We start from the raw sequence: 25,966 nt of genomic DNA on the forward strand, positions 1-25,966 counted from the left end.
TTAGAGGCCCCTGTAGTTAACTAATGGTTGTGTTCTCTCCCTAAAGAAAGGTGATTTTATCTCCCTAACAGACATGAAATTCAGCATAAAATACAGAAGTGAGCTAACTGCAGTAGCAAAACGCTCATGTTTTTACAGGAAGATTCTTCACAGTTTCATTTATGAAATGCAAATACCTGTGTACAGGGAGCTCTCAAGTTCTAGAATCAGCAAACACAGCAGCTCAGGATCCTCTTGTGACAGGAACACAGACAGCATCATTATTCATAAACTTCTCATTATGTCTAAGTCTTTAAGAAATGCAGACCAGCAGCAACAGCTTCCCCACTGTGACAGCAGGATTCACCTGCACCAAGGTAAAATCAGAGAGGAACTCTGCCTTCTGACTCCGATACCAACCCCTTCTTACTACAGCTTGGCAGCATCTCTTAAGGGCTTCAGTTCATTTTGTGCACAGTCACACTCCTGAGCAATGACAGAATTTGGCTGCAAGTGGCTTCAATGGTACTGAAAATGAGATGTGTTCATATTGGTTTGTATGTTCCTGGGTACCACGGCCATACATACAATGTAGGTAAATACGTACTTATACCCCCCACTGCTTAGTAGAAGTTGGTACTCACTCTTGCCTCACTCCTCCTTAAGCTAATGCTTTTTAAAGTAAGTGTCATGACATTTACAGCTCTACAATACCTTTCATGAGCTACCAGAGATGATTCTGTACTAAGATGTTTGTTTACAAGGGCATTTAAAGAGATTATATATAACCTTCCATCTTAAGAAATCACAGAAATTCAATCATATAAAAATGGTTCTAAAGAAACCTATTAACGGTCCAGACAGAATTTAGCATATCTTCAGCAAAATATTAAATACGATAGAAGATAACAACACTCCACTGAAGTATAAAATCCTGTCTCTTCTATAGTTAGTTCAATCAGAAACACTTTCAATACTTTCTAATCTACAAAAGATACCTAAAATGCATTTTTTTCCCCAAAGAGGCTCTAGCTTATACTTGAATTGCACAGTCTGTTTCAGCTACACAACAAATCTGCTTTAGTGAAAAGGAAAGAAAACCTCTTGGTATTAAAGCACTGTACCATAGCAAGGCACCCAGTGTGCCGATTGCTCTGAGATGTGTGAATTGCTTGCTCACAGCTGAGTGCCTTGGAGTCAAACCTGAACATCCAGTAGTGCCCTTACAGCAAAGCTTTTGACTTTTTATTATCCCAGAAAAGATAAGCTGAACAGCAGTGTTCTGTCATAGATGCCATTGTTTTTCCACAGTAAGAACAAGATTCTGCAGTTTGTGCTGCAGGTCAGGATTCATCCAAGGTTTGTTCCACATGGCCTCTGCAACTAAACTGAGCAGCAAATCCAGCAAGGCATGGTGGCAACTAAGAGGGAGAAAAAGCTGTGAGTGCCTAATTGCAGTGATTGTTTGGGAATTAAATGCAACAGCCCTACAATCAGTGCAACCACCTGCTGCATTTACTTCAGTATTAACTAGGAGTTTCATTCTCTATATGCATTTTCAGCGTGCTGAGTGTTTTTGATGCATCACTTTTGCTGAATTGAAACCAGCCAGACGGCTTTAGCAGCCAGGTAGCTGGTGCTCATGGGGCTATCTCTGAAGTATCCAAACACAAGACATCAGCTGCAAGTTTATCTTAGCATCGCCAGCTTTCAGGGAGTCAGTGCTGCTGTGAACTTGGTCATCTGCACGTGTTCATGTGAACAATGGTCAGAAATGCCTGCTGCTGCTCCTAATGCTAATCAAGACAGAAGAAAACCTCTGCTGCCTGTTTCACAGCTTGCCATTTCAGTGTTTTGTGCATTTTATCACCCAGAAAAATATTTACGTTCTCTATTTCACCATATATAAATGCACACTGCAGCATTCACTGTGCATTTTATTTACTCTCACTTAGTGCCACTTCAGCCCACTTGCTGAGCCAAGTCTCCACACTTTATCTTTGCCTTTTTACCATCCAAAATTTGTGGCTTGTTCATGTTTTAGAACACATGCATGAAACCAGAAATTATGCCTACATCTTTCAGCAAACAGAAGTTAAGGGAAGTATTTGCAGCACCACAGATCGATGTGGTTTTGGCCAGGTAAGCCTCTTGACAGCAGTGCAGAGGAAGCTGGCTGGGACAGAAGCTGGGGACAGGTGAATACCGGCTCGTCTATGAGAGGGAAGCTGCTGATTCCCAGGAGAGGGGATGTCTGGCAGACCTTGCTTCCCTTACTGCCCTCGTCCCCTTGGCCTCTTTTCCCCATCCCTCTAGTAGCTGAGTGCAGTGACAGCTGCCCGTCCTGTATTATGAGCACTGGACAACATCAACATTTCTTCACTCTCAAAATGCTTCCAAGCCAACTTTGATGTTCACTGAGCTCCAATTCCCACCACAGGGTGAGCTGTGGTGGCTCATGTACTGCCATAAGCCAGCAGCAGCAGCTAAGACAGGCAAATGACAGCAACTCCTGAGGCTTGCTTTGGGCTGGAATGATCCTGTAAAGCATCCTGGACAATGCCAGTGCAGGACAGCTGACCAGAGCCTTAACAGCTGGTGGCTGGCCAGACTGCCTGTGTGCTGTCCCCTCAGGGGTGTATCTGACAGCAGAAGCAGGCAGACAGACTGAGGATGGTCCCAGAGTCATATTTTACTGCAGAAGAAACAAAAGCCCTGTGGTACATTAGTGCCTGTTCCCATATTGTTCTCCTGCTGCAGAGTGAGCACGAGCTATCAGAGGCATGTGAGCTGTGACACCATGACCCAGTGCTACCCCACCACACGCTCATCCAGGTGCCTGAACTGCCTGCAGAGCAGCCCAGGAAGATAACATCAAAACACAGTGGTCAGTTTCCAAGCAGTCCTTTTCCTTCATGGGCTCAAGGCGGGCACTCAGGGGAGCACTTGTTCAGGGCAATGCACAAGGACACCAGCAGCTCTACCTGGTACCTGTTTTAACTGCTGGGGAACCATAATCAGACTCTGCAGTAGACAGCTGCAGGACCAACATCTGACCACCCTCATCATCTCTCCTTGTTTCTTTCCAGGGTCCTCCCTGCAGCCAGGCTTGTCCTCACAGCTTTCCCCAGGCTTCAGCCATCCCACTGTCTTAAGCTGCTTTTATTTCAGAGCAGCCATGAAAGGTTTAACAGCCCTTTTTAGGTCTTGGCCATAAGCAGAAGCACCATGCAGAAGTCTGAGATGTGCTTCACAAGAAATGCCGATAGGAATTTACAAGCTATACAGGAATTCTCAAAACATCACAAGCAAACACAATGGCAGCTGGATACCATTTGTCTTTTCTGGATGGTGACCATCTCAAACTTACATGTGTAGAATTATCCATCCTTTGACCAGAAGCGGTAAGATCTCTGACCTTGAAAGAATCTGAGGCAACAGAAACCAAACATTATGGAAACAGCTGAAATCCCTCACAGCACATTTTTGCTCTTGTATGGATTTCTTTTCCTCTGCAAATAAAAAGGGGATTCCAACCTGTATTTTAGCATTTCAGCTTTCAGGTTCTCCTCATCTATAAAGAACAGTTCTCTGTATTTTAAACCTTCAAAATCAGTGTCAGACAAATACGAACAATTCTTACATCTATAAAAAAAGACATTTCTGTTTCAGGTGTCTTCTATTTTTAGCCCTGTTATCTACTGATTGTCATTTAACATTTACCTCCCAAATGCTGTAAGGCAACAGCAAGAGGGGTATCGCCTCTTACCACAAGCTCAGCATCACACACTGCCTACGTCATACAGGCAGATGAACTACGGAGCCTTGTGGGTAAATACACAAGTGATGGAAATACCATTGTAGACACTTGAAAACAGAGTCCACCAAAAAATTATCAGCCATGCTTTTAATAAACTTATTTAACACCTCATTCATCCTGACTTCCACCCATTTGTCTCTCATATTAAAATATACACACTGCAATTTAGTAGTCCTAAATTAGGCCTCTCAAGCCCATCTGTCTTACTGGCACTTGAGTTTCTTAGATTACACTGCAGGGAGACTTAAGACTTTGTTACCTCAGCCCCAGTTAGACAAGGCGAGTGCCATTGCAAGATGAGCTATTACAGTATCAAGCAGTTTTAATTCCCACTTGAAGTTACATGAAGTACACATGTACTTATACACACTGCCCGCTGAAATCCCAAGGGCTGATTAGGACTCGCCACCACTGACATAAGTGCGGTAACACTTTGGTGCTCACTGGTGGTGGAACACCACAAAGCAATTTGCACACAGTAAATCCAAACCCCAGACATCGCTCTGCAGTGCTGCAATAGGTGTGCTTTCATTCATCACCATTCACAGTACTCTTGTAAGTAATTTGTTAAGGACTTAAGAGTGCAGGTCAAAAAGAATTGCATTTATTTAAACAAGGGAAAGCTGTGTAACAACTACAGGCTTGCGCTGGGTTTACACCCAGAGGGGAACAGGAGGATAACTATCATTTTCCACAATTTAACCATTCACCAAAAGGTGGTTGAAGAGGATGCAGTCAGTCTGCCCCACAAGTGGCTCCCGGGAGCGTGTATGTCCCTCTCACACAGCGCTTAAGGCACAGGGTGCAGCATGGCTCTGTGCATACGAGCTACACGTTTATCAAGTGACAACACCCCAGAGCAAGTCACTGCTTACAAATCAGCTCGTGGCTTCAAACCGGCTTTAATTATCAGACTGCTTCCCCACATCAAAATGCTAAGCAAGAACATAGTGTCTCAGGACAGCTGCCAACAGGAAGGATCTTAAAAAAGAAAAGGGGGGGGGGGCACAACTACAATGCTTAGAGAGGCCTAGGGACGTTGAGCTGTGGCACAGCACTAAGTGTAAAGAGCATGGTACAAGGCCTAGTGTGCTTTTCCTGCCTAATTTTAAACCTCCCTATAGACACAGTTATTTTATACATAAGTCAAATGAGGGGAGAAATAGGTTTAAGATTTATTTTTTTACACCCCACTGTATGATGCCAAATTAAAGGGGAGGCAAGTCAAACCAAATTATTTTAGCTAAATTAAAACCACACATTGCCGTCACACACTGAATGCAAGGCCTTGGGATGGCAGGCAGCCGGAATTAAGCAGCCTTCTCCTGCATTGAGTAAAATGAAGTGTGAGGCACTAGTATCTGTAAAACTGGATACCTGTGGTTGTAGTTTTAATGGCTATTGTACCTCTATAGCCAAACATCAAGTAAATACCAAGCATCCAATTGTAAGTAGCATAGCAGGCTTCCAGTATCTGAAGGGGGCCTATAGGGATGCTGGGGAGGGACTCTTCATTAGGGACCGCAGTGACAGGACAAGGGGTAATGGGTTAAAATTTAAACAGGGGAAGTTTAGGTTGGATATAAGGAAGAAGTTCTTTACTGCTAGGGTGGTGAGGCACTGGAATGGGTTGCCCAGGGAGGTTGTGAATGCTCCATCCCTGGCAGTGTTCAAGGCCAGGTTGGACAGAGCCTTGGGTGTGATGGTTTAGTGTGAGGTGTCCCTGCCCATGGCAGGGGGGTTGGAACTGAATGATCTTAAGGTCCTTTCCAATCCTAACTATTCTAGTCTAGTCTAGTCTAGTCTAGTCTAGTCTAGTCTAGTCTAGTCTAAAGTAGCCTCACAAATGAAGGGACTCCACATTCCCACATGCACAAGGCACCACAAGGAACAGCAGCAATTCACACCATAGTTATAAAACCTAATCAGAGTTAACACAGCCGTATCTCTAGCTCAGCACCTAACCAACCACCTTCTTGTTCTCAGACGTGGTAAGTTTCAAGCTCTGACTGGGAAATTAAGCATCAGAAAGAGATGTGCAGAGCCGTGTCTTACTTCCGTTTTTGCTTTTACTAATACTTCCTCAACATCTGCACCTACCAATGGCCATTTTAGGAGTAGCTAATGGTGACAGGTTGAGCATGCACAAATGAAGTTAGATGGCTTTTGGGGGAAGGAGGTGGTGTGTGTTGCTATCTTCTATCATTGTAGATACTTGAGATGTCCTCCAAGGAGACAGCTAGGGACCTCTAAGACAACAGCAAGGTGCCTGTTCCAGCCAGCCAAAGGCTGCTTCAGACCCCAAGTGAAAACACCAAAGGGAAAGAAGAAATCACCATGAAGTAATTAAGAACACATATCCCCAAATGCCTTGCTGTACGTCTCCAACTCAGTCACTGAAACCTTGTAATTAGAGGTGGATAGAAAAGACAGTGAGGTCCATATATAAACAAATCTAGGGGCAGGATTAAATGCACTGACTGTAATTAAAGATAGTCTCTTCCGAGGCTACAATGAGTACTCTTACTTTCATATGAATTAAAACCCAAGCAACATGTATGTAATATTCCCTCCCCCAAACAGTGGCAAGATCTGGCATCACAGGGCAGGGGAGAGTTGCAGATATCCGACAGTCCTGCCTCAAAGTTTAGATTTAGCTTGTCACAGCACAGACAGTGCCTTGTTTATAATTTAATTTCCGTCCTATTTCCCTTTCCATTGAACAGTACAAAGCTGGCTGTCCCTGTGCCAGACAGGGTGCAGCCCAGCAGAATCTGAAAACGATCCATTTTGGGATGATAAGGCATGGAACAGCTTTTCCAGACTCTCACCCTTACCCTCCTTCTTTCATCCCCACAAAACTCAGCCCAGGTTTCTGAAGTGCTGTGTCCTGAGGTTATCTGGCAATGGAAGGAAGAGCCAGAAGTTTGGACCTGCTTGCCATGCGAGTATGTAAAGTCAGGCAGTGGGAACCAAGACACCTGACAGCCTATGTCAAATACCTGCTAGCACGTAGACCCAGTAACTGCTTCTAGCCAAACACACACAACAAGCTCCCAAATTTCCCTGGCAGAAATTACTTGCTCCACCCTTGCTGTTCATTTCAGCAGTCAACAGAACAGCATTTACCAATCGGGATTAAGTCAGCTTTCCTGGGGGAATTACAGGGTTTGCTACCTTTATGTTTTGTAAATACCAGCTAATGTGGTATGAAAGACACAGGATGTCTGTGCAGCGGTGTTTGTAAACACCGATGGTGCTCTCGACTTCAATAGGAGCTGCTGAGTTCTGGCAGCAATTACACTCCAGGTAGGCCCCTTAATTTAGCACCTCGTATCTTCACTTGGTTACCTAAATTGGAACATGAATGAAAGAAAAGCAGACGAAGTTGTGAGGCATTAATCCCAAGGTGGCAGCTGGGAGGAGAGGACTCACAACTAGTCCTCCAACCTTTTAGAGACACTTTACCATGTTCAGATGTAGTCTTTGGCTGTTCCCTGAATTTGCTGTAAAGTAGAATTTAATATATGCTTTCTTAACGTATGGCATGTAGCCTGTAACTAAAATTGCTAGTTTTCAAGTTATAAACATTGCAACATACGACCTCATGTACATACATCCAAGCTCGCACCTTTTATGTGTCAGCTATGCCAATCTCCATGCACTACACAATCAGTTACACTAAGTTGCATAGGAAAGGAACTGTGTAACATCAACTAGAATTAAGCAATAATATGAGCCACTTGACATCTTTGACAACTCCTGTCACTGTGCTCTGTTCCAGCAGGATGTGTACATAACTCAGTATACACGTTTCAGTTTCCATCTCAAAACAGCATTCTATGAAGTCCCAAATCAACTCTCTCCTTCCAAAACTAGGGAGGGGTGGGGGAGGAAAGGAATCTTACCCATTCTTGTGAATTGCATAGTTCTTTAGGATAAGGAAAGTCAGTTTCAACTGCATCACATGCATGGAGTTTTAATTGGGGTTTAGGGTTTTGTTTGTTGTTGCTCCCCCACAAACAGAAGTCCCAAATTAAACTGCTGTGAAGGAACAGCATTATGGGTTTTCACATTTATGATCTGAAGTTGTGAACATGTGCTGGTTTTCACATTTATGATCTGAACACTGGCTACATGTTCATGCTCAGTACAGTTCCTAGAACCGTAACTGCATCCCCTGCAGCTGCCCGGATGTGATGTGGGGTTCAGCTTGCAGGCAGGCATGCCCAGCTCCCACTGAAATCCCCTGAGCAGGGTACAGAACTGGACCCACAGCCTGCCACATGCTAAACCACTGTGTGTACTGAGGGGAAAAACACACATCAAGAAGTACCTGACCTGCAAAGGAATTCTGTGTAGTAAATCTAAGCACAAACGTCTGCTGACAGAGACCACAAGGGAAAGCAACATGAGCTGTAACAGGAAAGTACACGTTGTTCCATCCAGAAAACAGACATTTTGAATTTGGGACCAGGCCACAGAATATCCAATACTCAAAAGGGGTAAGCAGCCCACAGAAAGAAGCACTGAACACAGAGCTGGAGATGCCAGTACAGCATGGAGGCAGGGAGAGGAAGGAACAGGACAAGCTACCCACAGAACAGAGCCACCTCTTCCAGCCTCACTTGATCTCTTAGAGTCTACTCCAGCCAGGGACACTGGGTCATCGAAATCTTGTGCCCATGACATACTTGGGAGAAAATAATCCAGCCTCCTGCAGATGTAGTGTGAATCCTGACTGCGGAGCCAGCCTTGCCTCGAACAGCTGGAGCTGTACTGCTTGGTTCCAGCTGCGTTTGCCACCTCTTCAAACCACAGCAGGTACCACTTCTGTATATCCAGTGTCTGTCTATGGGCTTCCACAGACTTGACTGGCTGGGATTCAGCCAAGGATTCCCACTGTGCTACCTAAGACTTGTTCAGAGGCCAGCTTCTTAAAGCCATTAGCTGCCTAAATACCTTAAAAAACAAAACCCCCCAAAAAATCAAGTTCCACTTCACTTGCCCAGATGTAGCTAAGCAAGCTTAAAAGGAAAACATATCGTTTATACCTAACTCCACACATCTCTTCCTCCTCAAGAGAGCAGTCACCATCAGGCATCTCTTCCCCTCTATCAGGACCTAGCTGTTGTCTGTGTGGTCCAGAAAGTACTTGGAAATCTGGCTCCTCTATCTCCATTTTGTACCACACCAATCTACCCCACCACCCTGGATAAGAGCTGGCCAGGTCAATTAGCAGATGCTGAGAACATAAACCACCTTTTCACTTAGCCCATTACAGGCCGACAGACAACGGACTGATGGTTGGAGACAGGGATGAACAAATTCAAGCGGAAAAAACCCATGCACTTGGTTTCTCACCCATCTGTTTTCTGCTGGCTGTTTGGCTGGCCAGGGAGCACACGGCTTTCTGGAGCCCAGACCCAAGACTGCACTTAGGCTCTGCAGTTGAAAGCCAACTTCAGCAGGATAAAGGACATGACAATTTAGTTAAGACTGTATTTCAGTCCATTTTTCACTGCCAAATAAAAGCTCTATCCAAAGCATGAGGATGTGTACATCCCTGACACCTGGATGTAACTTGCTGAGCAGAAAACTTCCAAGCTTCATCAGCATTAAGATACTCCTTTCCAAACCACCAGTCTAGGTGGGAAGACATTTCTGTTGTGAGTGCATGATCCAGTGAGCTGTTGTGTGCACTGAAAAGACATCAGTTCAGTCCATGGGCATTTATAGTAGCTACTGCAGCATATGGAACAGGACAAGCCACGAGACCGGACACTTGCGGACTGCTTAGAGGTGAGGCAAGAATAGCATTTCAGTGCAAAGCTTTAAGCCCTCTATTTCTTTAATTCCATGGATTCATCAGACTCAGGAATATGGGACATTTCAATAAAAGCATAAGATTCAGTTTTCAGCTCTGTGGGTCCAGTTCTTTACAGACTTTGCTAAACAAGCTCCGCAAAAACTCTTATTACACCAATTTAACACACAAACACCACCACATACTTTGCTCCTCTGTTGGAAACCCGAGGGTCAATTGCAAGTAAAAAGGGGTTTGAGCTAAGACTCAGCTTTGCACTGTGTGAGGCAACATCATTCCCCTGACCACTACAGTTGGCATCCTCGCAGAGGCACTCATAGCTGGTGGGGAGCAGATGCCTAAACCATGGTGGCTGCCAGCTCACAAGTTCTTAAGACATTACCTTGCTTAAGCAGTGCAAAGGTACAATCATTGCAGTTCACTGGAGTTGCAATAAACCACTTCACACCAAGCAGACAGTGTGTAAAAAGTTCATTACTTGATGAGAAAAACAGAAGAAACAGATGTAATATAGAGGTTTGGTTCTGCTAGTAAGATAAGGTGGTTCCCACCACTCGTAGCAGCCACATTATCTGGGTGGTTTATGTGTAACATGGACATGTCCTAGAAATGGCAGCAGTTTTTATAGACCTGTTACAGCAATGAGATCTGTACCAGGTCAGTAAGACCCATCCAGCACTCTCCACACAAGAGCAGCCAAAACTGGATGCTTAGAAATACTAAACTGACAAAGTGACCTGTACTGCTCTGTACTGTAAATAAATACTGTCACTCAAAGAAGCGATCCCATCCTCTCCCTGTGCTGGCATTAGGGTGTGCCTGTGACAGTGAGCTGGGTCAGGAAAATGAACTTGCTGAAGAAATAAACTTCTCCCTTCCCTCCTGTGCTGGCAGGAAGCAGGACCCAGCAGCAGTGTGCAACTGGGCTGGGTTAAACTCCCAATGGAATCATAAAATCCCAGACTGGTTTGGGTTGAAGGGACCTTAAAGCTCATCCAGTTCCAACCCCTGACACAGGCAGGGACACCTTCCATTAGAGCAGCTTGCTCCAAGCCCCTGTGTCCAACCTGGCCTTGAACACTGCCAGGGATGGGGCAGCCACAGCTTCTCTGGGCACCCTGTGCCAGTGCCTCAGCACCCTCACAGGGAAGAGCTTCTGCCTGAGAGCTCATCTAAATCTGGATGATCCTTCCCTGGAAGTACTTTACCTCCCGCACCAGTCAGGGGGATTCCTCAGCTAGTGGCAGCGCTGTAGCTTTTTAACGTGACAGATCAGTGCAGTTCTGTCTTTATGCTGCACGACAGTATTAACTGCAACGGTAATTTGCAATTTTGCAAAGGCAGCCCATAATAAAAATAAACACAGAGCATTGTGTTGGTATGGCTGTTATTTCCATGACCTTTCTGTTCTGTTTCAAAACTTCCAAGTTTATCAGCAGCTGGCAATTACATGCTTTTCATTAACCCTGCAATTTAGTAACATGAAGAATCACAGAGGGAATTCCAAGACATTCATCTATGCACTTTCTCAGCTTATATGAACTTTAAACTCCAAGTAAACCTGGTGGGTGAAATTAATGCATAAATGAACGCAGCTGTGATCCTAGCATGTGCACCTCCTCCATGAGAAAGCCAGCTATTAACACTTAACTTCAGAGGCACTTACTCCCTTTACTTTATCAGTGTCATAATGTGCCCATGAAAATATAGATTTCTTATTGAAACCTACGCTTATGTACAGACACCTACATCATACACATGGTGATGCAACAGAACAACCTTTTTCTGGCAAGATTTTAGCTTTAAGGACTACACAAACCTCAGGACAGCATTACCATGTGCACATGCGGGAACACTTCCAGTGCTGTAAACAATGCATACATTAGGCTCATATGGGAAGAAGAAAAGGTTTGTTTTCTTCTTCCAAAAGCTTTTGCAAGTCACCATGTCTCATGTATGCCCCATCCTGGTCTTGCACTTCCCAAAAGTCAGGGCTGCTCCACTCAGCTGATCCAGGCCATGTCCACAGCAGCCTCAGTTCGCTGCAATACAAACTAGTGAGCCTGGACAAGAGAGGACTGCTCTCCCAACATCCAAAGACCGAGCTAAACACCAGCACACTTCTTGGAGCAACTTCCATAGGAAAGCGGGGAAATGCCTCTAGAGCACATCTCTCCCAACAGCACTGCCTGGTTTTCACCTCCATGTGGCTCAGCTTGCCTGGGGACCTGCAATGGGATCTGTTGATTTCTCCAAGCAGGAGAGCACTCACAAGTCAGATGCTGCAGTGCTGAGCACTGCCATGCTCAGGATCACCAGTCCATCCTGCCCACAGACACTGATCAACTCCCTTTTCTCATTACACTGCCACTGCTTCTAGGAGTTGGTGGAATGCAGGCAGGACAACCTCTACTGGTGCTGACCTGCCCCTTTGCCCTTCTTGATAAGGAAAAACCAAACAGGAAAACCCCACAGAGAATAATACAAATGGTCTGACAGAGGCAGGAGATAGCTGCCCATCTAGATCAAGCCATAGTTACCCAGCCAAGGCACTTGCTCAGCTCACATGGTGCCAGAGAGGGGACAGCAGCATGTGGCTTGCCGATTTCAAGGCACTTTCATCAATTTCTTCCCTAATTCTTAAAAGCTGTTCTTTACAATCATTAAGTTTCACAAGCTACTGTCAATGCTGAGCTCCTCCTGCAGCAGAGCTCCTCACAACCAGAGAGCAGTGAAACTACTTTGTCACCAAAGGAGCTTTGACAGGTCGGTCCCAATATCCCTCATCAGGGCTCCATCCACCTCTGACAATAGACAGGACCACAGCAGGGAGGTGTCAGTTCCTCCCACAGAACAGTAAGATGACCTCAGTACAATCTTCTAGGGGATTTATCTTGGGTTTTACATTACAATGTAGAACCAGTATAAATTGATGCAAATAAATGAGATCGTCCTCTCTCATTTTAAGAATCAGACTTGTAGAATGGTTTGGGTTGGAAAGGACCTTACAGCTCATCCAGTTCCACCTCACCCCCCCACATTTGGGTTGGAAAGGACCTTACAGCTCATCCAGTTCCACCTCACCTCCCCACACAGGCAGGGACACCTTCTTCCACTAGAGCAGGTTGCTCCAAGCCCCATCCAACCTGGCCTTGAACACTGCCAGGGATGGGGCAGCCACAGCTTCTCTAGGCACCCTGTGCCAGTGCCTCAGCACCCTCACAGGGAAGGGCTTCTTTCTAATGTCTCATCTAAATCTTCCCTCTTTCATTTTAGAGCAATTCCCTCTTGTCCTGTCACTACATGCCCTTGTGAAAAGTCCCCTTCTAAGAAGCTCGAGTCTCTCATGGATTCTTGGGGTTTTTCTACACTGTGAAAGCTGCATTCCTCTGTAGAGCTGTCAGGTTAGATAGATTTAAAAACAGCCTTCAAGAAGTCATGATTAATGATATATTTGCTATTTACGTTGCTCTGTGAAAGCCTACTGATATAATGGTCCATCTGAAAACAGTAACAAAAAATACATACATTAGTATATATGTATGCATTTGTCCTCTGGAACTAGTCACATCTAGGCGCCACTCCAACTGACCTGTCTGTAATTATTAGACTATCTTCTAGAACCTCATCTGTCCTTAAGAAGATTTTTCTGCCTTCATACTTCTTATTTAGAGGATTTCCTCTTTCATGGTTCTGAGATGCAAACCTTAATCACACATGAGCAAAGCAGGACCTCCAATAGGGGATGAGTCCTTACACAGTTTCGCTATATTGAGCACACACTGAAGTTATGAGCAGGGTATTCTAGGCAGACTTAAAGCAGAGAAAAAGGAATTTTACCTATGAATTGCTGACAAACACTTTACCATAGTAGTAGCCTGACTTTTATCATATAACGAGAGTTTTTGTTGAAATTATGTCTCTGCTTCCATTTGTCTTTCCCTGAGCATCCCTCAAAAGCATAGAGAAAAGAGCCCTTACAGTAGAAAATGCAAATTAAAGCAGTGGTGTCAAACAGCCGAGGCTGCACACACACACACAGATCAACCACTGCCATCCCTACTGACATCAAAACCAACGCAGAACCTGAAACAGCACCAGGAACCATTACAGGTGGCTTTCTGGTTAGTGGCAGCTCTGGCCACCTTCATGCAGGACCTGTAAATGAGGAAGCCATTTCCCTGCTCTCCAGAACTCAGTCCAGCCCAGAGACACCACATGGGGCACTGGGCAAGGAAGAGGATATGAGCAGCCATCTCCTCTCTTCCTCCATGATAGGCTCCTGTGAGATAACCAAGCGTGTCTCAGCCAGAAGCATCATGGCAATGATGATTCAAAGGCACTAGTCCTGGAAAGGGGTACACCTCCAAAATCAACATCCAGTGTTTCACAGCTGGCAGGAGGAAGGCTCTGCTGCAGGAACACACTGGCTGGGAATCTTCCTTTAACCTCTGCCAGATGCTCAATGGATTTTAATGCATTTTTAGTAAAACATAGTGAAAACCAGTACAACTGGGATTATCAGCTCATACACACACAGGACTGGAGGAGGAGGTTGTTAAAAAACATTAAAACTACAAGAGTCCTTCAGAGCAATACATCAGGTAACTAGAATTGTACACCTCATCTGCTTTTGTGAGCACCCATTTGCACATACAAGCATCTTGCTCTAATTTGCAGGTTCTCATCAGGATTAATAAAACTGTGGCTTCAGGTACAGGCTGCCTGTAGGAGGTACAGCTAGCTGCAGCAGTTACAAATGTTAGTTGTATAATCATATGACATACCTTGCAGTTTACCTATTTTGACCTTGAGACAACAGAGAAAGAAAAGGTAGCAAGGTAAGGTAAATACTCTATATAGGTCCAGCTACTACAAAGACACAACATAGAACTGGAAGTGAGAACAGAGGTTGGACAATTAATGTCCTCCTTCTACCCCTGCATCTGCTGCAGATGCCTCATTTACTGTGCTGCTTAAACAGCAGAGGGAAGAAGAGGCAATTCCATCTTCAGGGTATAAAAATGATTGGAAGTAAAAAAGGAAAAAGAAGAACTATTCAGTTCAGATGACAAGTCAGTAATGATGGTGTAGGGGGAAAGGAATAAATAAAGCAGAGTATCTAGAAAGAGGATGGAAAAAAAGTAAGAGTGAGAAAGAAGCACAACTGGGGCCAAAGATAATTCTTTCATTGTTAAGGAAGTGTGACTGAAGGACAGAATTTTGCATGAAGCTATTTTCCTGAAGACTCTGTTGGCAGAACTCCTGCCCGCTGATTTCACTGCCCCGGCCAATGTACTGCATTCTGCAGCCCAGGCCTGCGTCCGTGAGCTTGAGCCTTCCCTAGTTCCTCTCATCTCTAGGACGACCACGTGGCTATTAGGCAGAGCTATAGTTTACTCGTATTACAGTTAAACTACAGGAAAGCATGGAGGCATGCAGGGGAAGTGATGGTCTAGCTGCTACAGAACTGCGGCCACAGAACAACACACAAAACTCCCCCATGAGTTCAGTCTTGTGCCATCAACCACGTTACACTTATTCAGAAGCATGCAAATAGGTTTCGTCATATTCACACACACACAACCCCCCTGCTTTCTTTGAATGCATGAAACCCAAAAGACCACAAGCTACAGAAACAAACCCAAACCCCCAAAAACCTACCCTGAAGAGTTTACTCTGCTGCCTGAATGATAAGTGAAAGGCAGTGATCCCGCAGCGAGGGGGGACCGCTTGTACTCGGCAGCTCTCTGGGTGCACCGACAGAGCAGCACGCCCCAGGAGACATCCTACAGCTAAAAAACCCATCTGCAAACAAAGTCTGACAAGGTACAGCAGATGGCAAACACTGCCTCCAAAACTCTGCAAACATGAGCTCTTGAAAAATCACGTCTTCAGGGTCTAATGAACGTCCTCAGTAAAAGTAAGTGCACCTTTTCACAGCCCTGGGTGCACAGAACCAGGCTGCAGCTCAGGAATTGCTGACTTCTCGCTCACACACAGCTCCTTGGACAGGACACATACCAGCAAGGAAGCAGATGGAGAGGAAGAACATAGCTGTAGGTACTTACATGCAAGATGGAAATTAACTGCACTTTAGGCATACTTTAAAAAAACACAGAATAACGCTGTGTGACATACTGTTCCCAAAAATCATCCACCTTAATCACAAACTGCTTTGGTTGTACTCATAGCACTTAACACCTCTAGCAAACAGTTGCTGCAATTAGAGTCTTTATTTGTAACTCTGTGGTTAACCGGTTACAGCATTAATCAGTCCAAAGCTAATTATCAGGGATGATTCAAAAACAGCATACCAAACAACATGAAAAAAAGCCAAGTAATATTATACATATTACATTTTAGTTGATTAAAAAAAAAACAACTCTATATAAGCTATTCAGTGCAGAATCAAAACAACTTTAACACAACATTCTTCGATAAGCATGGTAATTCTAACGTCAGCCATACATCTTTTAATGCACTTTTTTCTCAGGACTTACCTATGTTTTTCTAGTTCGTTGTGTGATGACCTATTAAAAAGAAAAAAGAAACGTTAGAGAAAAGGCTAAATAAACCAAGAGTTAGAGTATTTAAAAGCCAACATCTGCATAAACTGCAAAAGAGCTCTCTAAAGCATGTATTTATATGGATTATGAAACAGCTTCGCCGCTAAATCAGTTCACTGTTACATCCCTTAGATACTTCAAGTTATCAACTTAATTTCCACGAGTAAAGCATGGGTTTGGAGGGGGAATGATAAAAAATTTGCATTTATTAGTGTCCAATAGATTCAGCGACAGAATTGGACATAAAAAACTGAGCAGGTTAGTAATAACAACAGCCCACAAGATTTTTATCAGTGAAGGAAAATTATGAGGGGGCAGAAAGCATTAGAAGATCTAAATGGTAACAGGCAAGAGTAAAAAGCACCCAAAAAGCCAGCTTTCAAGCCCACAGAGAAGCAGAAAGAAAAATCAGCAGCTAACCACTGCTGTTGCTGTTGACATCTTAATGGCAAAAAAGAGGAATCTTCTTAATTCTTCTGAGTCTACAAACAGGAAAAAAAATCTCCTGAACTGCCCACATCAATACGCTATTCTCTTCCAGTCTACTAGGATTTTAGATCTCCCCCCTGGTGACGCTTCAGGTTTTTTTCCCATTAGAGGCAGTGCTAACTTCCTGGAGGATCATTTTTTTTTTTGATTCAGCTGGAAACAGTGATTTTATTTATTTATACAGCTCAGATTAAAAACATTCCTAAAATGAAGTTATTGTCACCACTTCAAAACCAGCAGCTTCCTGGAGTTTTAGCTCTGTCCCACTGGAAACATGTCCAGTACATAAGGATCAAAAGATACAAATGCAGCGGCAGCTTTCATAGCAGGCAGATTACGTCAAAGCAGCTCTCCTACATCATGCTGTAACCCCTGCCTGCATCTGGCCATGGTGTGCTGACCAAGACGGCTTTGTGGAAGGGGCAGCTCACTGTCTGTTGGGCGAGCACAGACATCACAGGGTGAGAAAGTCCTCCTGCACAACTGCACAACCTGCCTGGTCACGAGCCACTCTGCCTCTCCCCATGCACACGCATGCATCTGGATGCTGCGGCGTACCTGGGTGTTCCTGTTGACGAAAGCAGCACTCAAGGGGAAAAAGAAACTAAGGCTCATGCAGAGAAATAGCCAGTGAACAAACCTGCTACTGATTTTAGGCTGTGCAGCTCCTGATGCTGCAAAGGAATTAAGCAAACTGCCCCTCTGCAGGGAGAGGAAAACTCAAATGCTTCAAATCCACTTTTCAGTGGAAAGCATCCCAGTGATGTTACCAAGACATCAACTATGCCAACCATTACAGACACCTTTTTGTGAGTCACTATCAGGTAATGTCTGTATTCCTACAGTGCTATGTAAGTGCTCCCAACCAATGCAGCAACACTGGAAGTGTTTTTACAGATATTCTGTGCTACTTTAATAGGTCAAGGTGGGCTGTGCCTTTGCCATTTGACCATAGTAAGGGGATACCGTTTTAATTTTCTACTCTTACACACAAAAAAAGATCAGACTTTTTCTCCACAGATGTTTCTCCACACCAGCATTCACGAAAAGTGACAAAGTGGCTATGCCAAGTCCACCAACATTTAAAAAACACACACAAAAAGTAAGTTCAGTACAGAAAGATTCTCCCAAAACATCTCCACGGGAAATGTCAAAGGCACAAAGTCACTGTTTGCAGGGAACTCTGGAAGGGCAAAGAAATACAGGCTGGTCTAGATTCATCCCTATGGCATGACCTCCCTGATATTCTTGGCAATTATACACAGAGATGAACACAATCACTGTAACCAGTCAATTCCGAGCTGCCTGCTGTACCGGAGCTCACACTTGGCTCTGGTAGCATGGAGAACCCTGGCCATGAATTTCAGCTTGCACAGAGTATTTTGCTAGGTTAAGAAAGGATGCAACAAGTAACTGGAAGTCCTTCTGTGTGCAGCACATGTACAAGGTATCTGGCTCATGAAAGGTGACCCCTGTATTCACCTGGGATGCCCTGCCAGGCCTGCTCTGGGGGGGGCACAGCTCTCCATCCTGGTAATGCCAGCAGCAAATGGAGCAGTGGCGCACGTGTGCCTCTTTATAGAGCATTCAGGACACAAAAGCCTAATCAAGACTTGCAGCGTGCAAATAAGGGCATCAGCCACACGTTTCAGGTGGTGTGGGGATGCTGACTAATGCCCTTAACTATCAGGCCCTATTCAGGAACCAAAACTGAGAGTTTTGACATTTACCTGACAGTTGCTCCACCTATGGAGCAAGTTAACTACCCTATTACAAGCATGATGGTTTTTTTTGTTGGGTTTCTTTTCAGAAGAGATGTTTATTCTCTCCTTCACTGTCTACAGCACAGTGTATTGTAAGAATATCCATCTCCTTCTACTCTCATGCAACCTGAAGTGAGGGGAAAAATAAGAACCAGTCTGCACACAAACCAGTAGTCCAAGCACTACTTATTTCAAAATGGAGTCTTACTACTTCAGTAAGAGATAAGATGTAGGCTAAGAAAATACAGGTGTATATATATATTTATATAAAAGAGGCAGATGTACCACTGTGGTTTTCACACAAATGGTCTGCGGAGCCCTTCAGAAGTGGCTACAAGAGAAGGAACACTTTCGGTGTTTAGCTTAAGTTCACTGTTTTGGGTTCTGTAGCTCCAGGCAAAACCTGGGGGAGTTGGGGGGACAGTGATGAAGGAAAGGTGTCAGTAAAAAGGCTCAGATAAAAATAAAAGGGAAAAGCCAACAATAAAAGAATCATCAGCAAAATCACAGATTAAAGAGGAGACTGGGAACGCCGCTGCTCAGACTACGTTGTTAACCTGAGACAGCCCTGATATCCCTTTAGCAAATACCGAGCAGCTCACCAGCTATGAAGCAGCAGCTACATTTTCTTTGTGGAGAAATTGTCAAAAGAAGATTTGAAAGAAGGGGGAGGAGCCAAGCGCAGGTCCCCAGAGCTGTCCCATTCCACCACCCTCCCTCCCCTAAACAAGAATTCTAGGTATGTGATTTGAGCATTTGGTCAATGCAATATCCAGCAGACACACCTAAGCAATGAGGATGGGTGCTAACCAAGGTAACACTAACACCGAAAAGACAAGTCTTCCCCAAAGCCCACTTTCTACCAGTTTATGGGTGAGCCAGCAGGAGCTGCCTACATGCCTCAACATGGGCTGATGTTTCACTGTATGTGTTATGCGCTGCTTGCTTCATTATTAAGACACCTTCTCTCATTCCTCCATCTGTCTGCCCCAGCAGACAGTGCATCCTGTCAGGAGGAATCCAGCACAGCTCCTGACAAAAGCAAAGACATAGCAGCAACGCTGCTGACATTTTCTCCCTGGTTCTAATGGGAGCCAGGTCTAGACCGTGAGTCACCAGTACGCTACCAGTTGCCAATGCATTTTAAAGCGCTACAGGGAGCAAAGCAGGCCAGTTAACCAAGTGCTTAAGACATCCTGCCCATGCCAGGGCTTTCTGGTGCAGGCAGGGTTGGCAGGGTGCTGTACAATCCATGTGCAGAGGACACCACTCCACCTAAGGTCACACAGCACTTGGAGGGCCACATGGACTACACTGCCTGCACTTTACCTTGTGTCCAGGCCAAAAGAGTAAGAACAAACAGAGCAGGAAGTCTGACAAGGTGCTACACGTTTAGCATCTGCATCCAGTTCCCTCTCCCAAGTGTGCTGGTGTGTAATAGCACGCAGCTCATATGTTTGCAGTCTTGTCTGGATGCAACTGCTATGCAGCTTTTGGCTGGAAGGATCCTGATTTGCTTCCACATGTGTAACCTGCCATGGGATGCACTTGAAAATACTAGAGGCCACCACCTGAATCACCAGAGATGAGGAGCAGGGAAACACTAAACCTGAGCATAAGCACATGTCCTGCCATTGTGCGCTGCTCCTGGGCTTGTTGGGCTTTTTCTATTTGTTTTAAAATGGGCACATTGCTTACAGCCCGTCAAAGGAACAGCCTGTATGGAATGAATCCACTAGAAATTACTTTTGCATTCTCCTCATAGCAAAATTTAACCAGCCCTACAGATGCAGCCGGGATCTGGGAGCCAGGCATACTGGCACAGCCTTGCTGCAGCGCTCTGGCTCCAATACCTCATTCAAGTTTGGGCTGCCACATATTTGCAGTGGCAAGGTCAGAACACACTTCTAATATGGTGGCAATTTGTTTTCGCCAATCTGCACGAGCACTGCAGTTCCCAGGCACTGCAGACATACCATGGTTCCTCAGGGGTGACAGACCAGTTGGTGAGATCTATTGTATTGAGACTAAAATGCATCGGTTCCAAAAACAAGTGCAGTGATATCAGTTGCTGTCCCTCTGCTGCCAGCTTGAGGAAAGCAAACCCAAGGGATCTATCAAATTCCAAAAGCGAGGCAGAAGAAAAAGCAGAGGAGCCATGCCTGCACAGTCTGGTTTGCAGCATTTTATTCCTGGCCTCCCACAGAAAAACAAGGAAAAAGTGAAAATAAAATAAAAATCAGGCTGTGATCCCTATGCTCCTTTGTGTGGGCACTGAAAAATATCTGCAGAGAGCAAGGGGCTCACTCTGCAGGCCACAGGCTGACCCTCGCCATCAGCCAACACTAACAGAGGAATTCGGACATTAAGCTCTGTTTTTATTTGAAACACCAAATGCAGCTTTCATCGTTTTCTAGATATAACCCTTCACCAGAACACAGCACAAAGTACAAGTCTATTTATGTAACACACCAGCAAAAATATTAATTAATAGATACAAAAGATATATTTATAAACTGGCATTTATTTTACCTCCCTCTCCTTCAAAAAAACAGCTCCTGAACTAACAGGCCAAACACACTGCACTGCCGAAACCAGTTCCTTTCCCTGCAAGTAAATTTAACTGTGACCTCAGTAGACTGGCATCTAACACTAAGATGTGAGCTTTTATTTTACCTTATTTCTGACCCTTTTGTGGCAAAGCGGCTGCCTGAGCTCCCCTGTGCACAGACAGACGCACACCTCACCCCCACATACCTGCTGCCATTACAGCAGGGGCAGAAGAAAGCCCAGATACCTGCAGGCTCCATGGTTTTCTGTCAAAGTGCCTTGCCTCGTGACCAGACGTCACCACACTTCAGATTTGAGTCATATTCCTCCTCGGCACATCACACACGTGTTACCTATCCATTTCCTTGGAGCAAACAGGGAGCCTGGGGGGGACTTTTGAATATTTGTTCTTTATAATTCCAGAGCACATCTGCACTAAACCCAGCTGTTTGTTTTATGCTTTTCCTTTCATCCCAACTACACATTAACAAGAATTATCAGACTGCATGGCACTGGTTTAGAAAGTTCAGGTATTTATTACACGGTGGTCAAACACCCGATAACTATTTGTGTAACAAGAAGATGTGACCTGGCTTTATCTCCCCCCAAAAGACAACCTTGTGCCGTTCTCCAATCTCCGGCCCTCTTTACAAAACAAGAATCCAGTTTCATTTGCCAGAGGATTTTGGCCAAAACTACTGGAGGGGAACGAGTCTGAATCTCAGCTGAGGACACAGTACAAACAGCAAACCAGAAAGAGAGAAAACAAAGCAGTTTGGTTTGTGTGACGTGGAAAAGGCACATCACAGGAAACTGAGGGAGAAGAAAACACATAAAATCAAGTAATTTTAATGCAGAGGTGAGAAAGAAATGGCTAAAAATTTTGTCCGATTGTTACCAATAACCCCAAGAATATTGTTTAGCAACAAGCTGCTAATGGCCACTTCCAGTTTTGATCCAAAGCTACCAGTGGACAAAGCAAAAATGTTAAATTCCTGCACTGGAAAGAAGGCTTACAGACTGCAGTTAATTAAATGTAATTCTACTGTTATTTTTCCCTGCATGAAACCAAACCTGTCAGAATTACTTCTCACTTAATTGCAGTTGGGAGGCTATCAAGCTTTAGCCCAGACCTCAGCATCCTGTCCGAAGGGAGGGCAGCTTTCCTCTCCCTTCTCCTGTGGATCTGGGCCTCGCCAGCCATCAGTGAGAGGATGGAGGTCTCAAGGTATGACTTCTTACATGAACATCACCACCACCACCTCTGCAGAGGAAAGAGGTGTCCATCAGTGCCATTGTTGATCGTCAGGGCAGCTGCAATCCACCCCTGCACGGTCCCCCAGCAGCTGGTTAGCACACCTTTACTGCATGGGGTACTCTACTGCATGGGGTACTCTCTGTCCCCTCCACAGGAAGGCAACATGGGGGAGAAAACACAGAACAAAGAAGGGTACAGCACACCAGGCTTCCTCACATCTGACAGTTTTTATCCTCCTCCCCTCTTTTGTGATTTTCCAAGAATGAGGAGGAAGATGTTTTTCATGCCTTTATGTATGTATAGCTCATAAAGGATGAAAAAAATATATACATGTAGAGCTGTATCACTTCTTAATCTGATCAGATGCTGCAAGCAGCAGGATACAAAAATAGACAATGAAAACAACAAAGCCCCTGCAGTTCTGTAATGTGCAGTTATCTGCTCCTTTCCTATTCCTCCTGCCTAAGTACATATTTTTTGTATGTAAGAAAAAACAATGCGATAATAAGGCACATATTTCGGACATGTACAAAGTCATGCCTGCCTGCATCTGATGCTCCAAACCCAGCACGTCTGGAAAAAGGTTAAAGTGGAACAAGACGGTCAAACACTTTGTCTGGTGGTTGACATCACCCAGAGGATCTGACCACTTCAGATCCTCTGAACTTTGGGCACTCGTCTCCCCCCTGTAATCTTTGAGCTGCTTAGGATGATTTGACTGTATTATCAAAAATACCAACTCTAGTCTGGGGCTTGGAGCCTATAGCCTATAAGCTCCAACTAATAATAAACCAGCGACACTGGTGCACCTCATGCATTTTAGACTGGATGTTTAAATGTTAAGGATAATTTCTGCCCCTCAAACCTAAGCTCACAGGCAAACATGAGCAGCAACTGCTAGATGTGGTCACAGTGCTGGTACATACAATGCAGGGGTGCACACATGGGCTGCTGCACCTCCATCCCTGAAATAACAGGGTGCTGCATCAAAGCAATGAGCCTCTGCTCCCCATACCAGCAAGTAAGCCCAGTGACATTGCTGAACCAGGCAAACACCATTCTGGTGGTGGTTACACTTGCAACCGTTTCTCGACAAGCATTATCCTGTCCTGTAACACCAACAACCCACCCCTAATGTAATCACTGCAGCTAGAAGAAAGCACAAGTAAATGTACAGATGGCATCCCGCAGGGTGGCATTTCTGAAGGCTGCCACTACTACAGAATGAGAATTGAAGCGAAAGACTAGACAGGTAAATACATACCTACAGGCAAAAAAAAAAAGCAGGAGGGTAGCTGCAAGTAGACATGTATGCCTCAGCTTTAACAATGCTAGCAAATCTGTAACCAGCAATCTTTTAATTCTGCTGTATTTGCTAGATTACAAATCCTCTCGTAAAAACTCCTGAAAGCAGCTTACACTTCAGACAAATAACTATTTTGCAGTGGATGACAAGAGACCTAAGAACAGAAACGATGAAATAATAGCTGTAAATAACACAGATTTCTTGAATGCAGGCAACAGAAAAGAAATCTGTGCAACTCAAGGTGCACTTTACGGATGGAAATCCTCTGAGACCCGGTTTGGTTAACTGTGATTGGATTTTTTTTTTTAAAGGCAGAGAGTATATTTTATAAGAAAACAATAAAAAATCTTCAGGAGCAAAGTGCCTCAGGAAACAAGACGCACCTCCCACTGCTGATGACTTTCTTTTCTAAAATGAACTGACGTCTTCTCTATGCTCCAAGATGAGACAAAGAATTCAACTAAAACCAAAAAATGCAGGAGTACTGAAATGAACAGCCCCCCCCCCCCCCCCCCCCCCAATGGTTGCCTTGCTCGGAGCAGGGGCATAGGGGAACAACTTGCTCCCCCTCTGTTATCTCCAAGACACGTTGCTCACCCGCAGGGTGCTCACCAGCTCATGTTTATTTCAAGGAGGGTGTTTGTCAGCTTTTGATTTCGGTTTGCACCTCCGGTGGGTGCCCCATGAGCAGCTGCTGGCTGCCTGCCCCGCACCTCCCAGCGCCAGCACACCCAGCTGCCCGCGGCCGTGCGGGATGCCCACTGGAGGAGCGAGAGCGGAGCGGGCCTGCAAGACTCGCTGCTTCTTTGGAATACAAGTCACGTACGAGCCGAGTTCATTTTAGGCTATTCTACAGGAGCCACCAAATAGCACGGCCGTGCAGAGCAGAGCCTGAACTGGGGAAGAGCATCGCTGCTCTGGGGCGAAGCAGGCCCGCCTGGACACGGTCATTGGTCCTCTCCGGAGCAGCGCTGGAAGAGCAAAGCAGAGCAGGCACAGCACAGGACAGGACTGGAGGAGCTTCTAGGCAGGGGCCGGCACTGTCCCTATAAGACAGCCTCCTGCACGTACACAGCCACTGCCCGAGCAGCAAACAAAGCTGCAGAGAGCCTGCGCACAGCAGCCCTCCGCTCATGCCATCGCAGCACAGGTAGCGGCTGCGGGGAAAACAACAAAACCACCACCACGACAAAAAGGCGGACGATCATCGCGATAAATAACAACCGAGTCATGCACTTGGATGGAGCTGCATGCGACAGGCGGGTGGGCTACCCGGCGGTGCAGCAGAAGCCACGAAAAAGTCAAGTTCTACTCCGGCACCTTCTTACTTAATACCTACAGGAGAAGTTCAAGTGCACGGGCAGCTCTCCCCCATCCACCCTGCACTCACACACCCACTGCGAGAGCCCAGCGCCGCGCTGCAACCGGAGGCTGCATCTGCTTTGGCTGCGATGGGGGAGGCGGCCGGTTCGCTGCCTGTGGTTTATAAATAAATGCGGGGGGGGGGGGTAAGGGGGGAAATTAGTGCCATGCAAAGAGAAGTCTGGGTGGTGATTATGGTGTTAAGATCTGCAGTAAAAGCTGCCGTCGGTGAGCGCGGAGCAGAAGGAGCGATGAGGGCGGATGGTTTAGAAGTGCAGTGAGTACTAAGGAGATGGTGTACGCGTGGCAGTGTTTATATGAGAGATCAAAACAGAGCCAAGCCCATCCAGGGAAAAAATGGCGACTACCGGGATGGGGGAAACTAAGACACTGGATTAGTTCTTATTTTTAATAAATGTATGCACTGCACATAAGCTAGACACATTGGAAAAGCTGCCGATTCATTCTGAAAAAGCGGTGCGTCTATTACCTGTTATTCTGGGATTTTCTGGCCATGGTGCCTGCCTTTGTTTTCTTTCTGGAATAGTCACTATCGAAGGGTAACACTGATGCATAGCCATGTTCTGCTTCTAGGGACAAAGTCAGCATTAGTGGCAATATATTTTTTTCCATGCATTTTTTTCCTCCTTTGCAGGAACGCTAGGGTAAAGAACAGAATTTTTTCCGGTTGATTTGTTTGGATTTTATTCTGGCATCTCTTAAAAAGAAGCGAGACAAAAAGAATATAACAACTCGGTCAACCAAACTAAGACAAAAATTGCCGAAATTAGGAGGATTATTGGAGTGCACATTAAAAACGAGGCGGATCATGCAAACCCTTGTCACGCTGCGCTGGGGGATGGGGGGGGGGGGGGGGGAAGGGAGCACTGCCATACAATTAACGACTGCCACACACAGCGAAGTGTGAGGTACCCTGAGCGCTGCAACACACACACCATCCCCGTCCGGAGCGCCACCAAAAATAACCCGTTCCGGGGTGTTTTTGTTTGGTTAAGGCAAAGAGGAGAGCACTGTGCCTCCCC

At 45.3% G+C, this 25,966-nt stretch overlaps 1 protein-coding gene across 2 annotated transcripts in view; it reads right to left on the minus strand.

Annotated features, from left to right (window-relative positions):
• The window catches only part of MXD4 (MAX dimerization protein 4), a 39,649-nt gene extending 13,708 nt beyond the window's left edge, over nucleotides 1-25,941 (minus strand). Inside the window, exons 1-2 of one of the 2 annotated variants that reach the window (XM_057432311.1) lie at nucleotides 25,414-25,941; nucleotides 16,130-16,159 (exon numbers count right to left, since the gene is read on the minus strand). In XM_057432311.1, the coding sequence (XP_057288294.1) occupies nucleotides 16,130-16,159; nucleotides 25,414-25,556 (173 nt within the window). In that variant the 5' untranslated portion in view covers nucleotides 25,557-25,941. Of the gene's footprint in view, nucleotides 1-16,129; nucleotides 16,160-21,204; nucleotides 21,514-25,413 lie in introns of those variants that run through there. The other variant, XM_057432312.1, reaches the window with a different exon arrangement.
• Nucleotides 25,942-25,966: the final 25 nt, after the last annotated feature.

This window comes from Pezoporus wallicus, unplaced genomic scaffold, assembly GCF_028554395.1.
Source record: "Pezoporus wallicus isolate ANWC-B61680 ecotype Strahan unplaced genomic scaffold, APGP_CSIRO_Pwel_v1 contig_8490, whole genome shotgun sequence".
Classification (NCBI taxonomy): domain Eukaryota; kingdom Metazoa; phylum Chordata; class Aves; order Psittaciformes; family Psittacidae; genus Pezoporus; species Pezoporus wallicus.